At 44.7% G+C, this 537-nt stretch overlaps 1 protein-coding gene across 5 annotated transcripts in view; it reads left to right on the top strand.

The window, feature by feature from the left end:
* CTDSPL (CTD small phosphatase like) overlaps positions 1-537 on the top strand; it is an 80,480-nt gene continuing 79,943 nt past the window's right edge. For 4 of the 5 annotated variants that reach the window (XM_008643115.2, XM_008643116.2, XM_008643117.2 and 1 more), the window contains exon 1: positions 1-142. In XM_008643115.2, coding sequence (XP_008641337.1) covers positions 67-142 — 76 coding nt within the window. In that variant the 5' untranslated portion in view covers positions 1-66. The remainder of the gene's footprint in view (positions 143-537) is intronic. The other variant, XR_001866016.1, reaches the window with a different exon arrangement.

A 537-nucleotide genomic window follows, 5' to 3' on the forward strand; every position in this document is an offset into this window, starting at 1 on the left:
AACCCCCCCCGCACACAAGCCTGCCTCTGAGAGGGAAATAGCCAGGTGGAATCTCACTCTGTTTCCATGGACAACCCGTCCATTATCACCCAGGTGACTAACCCCAAAGAGGAGGAGATCCTGTCCTGCACTCAGGATAAAGGTGAGCTGCTTTCTCTCTTTCCTTATGATTTTTTTCCCCCCTCTATTTAAAAATGCACATAGTAACAACTCGCATTCTTCAGTGACCGTATAATCCTCTCTAGGCTGCTGGGAAGAGAGGAGAGCTTGTTGGGTTTGGGCTGGTTTTTTGTTGTTTTTTTTTTCTTTTTTTTGTGGGATGAAGGTATTTGCATGAAGGTCTTTGAAACGGCTTGGTGGATACAGCTGAGAACTTGTTAAAAGTGTTTAAATACCGAATTTCATCGGTCATTTAAATAAAATATTCTTGTTCCCCGAGGTTCGGGGAGGTAACTTTATAAGGTGGTCACTGTGCAGTTAGTGCCCTGCTCCAGGGAAGGGATACCTGTGCTGGGTGTGTTGGAAGGTTTTGAAATA

This window comes from Corvus brachyrhynchos, unplaced genomic scaffold, assembly GCF_000691975.1.
Source record: "Corvus brachyrhynchos isolate BGI_N302 unplaced genomic scaffold, ASM69197v1 scaffold18, whole genome shotgun sequence".
NCBI lineage: Eukaryota > Metazoa > Chordata > Aves > Passeriformes > Corvidae > Corvus > Corvus brachyrhynchos.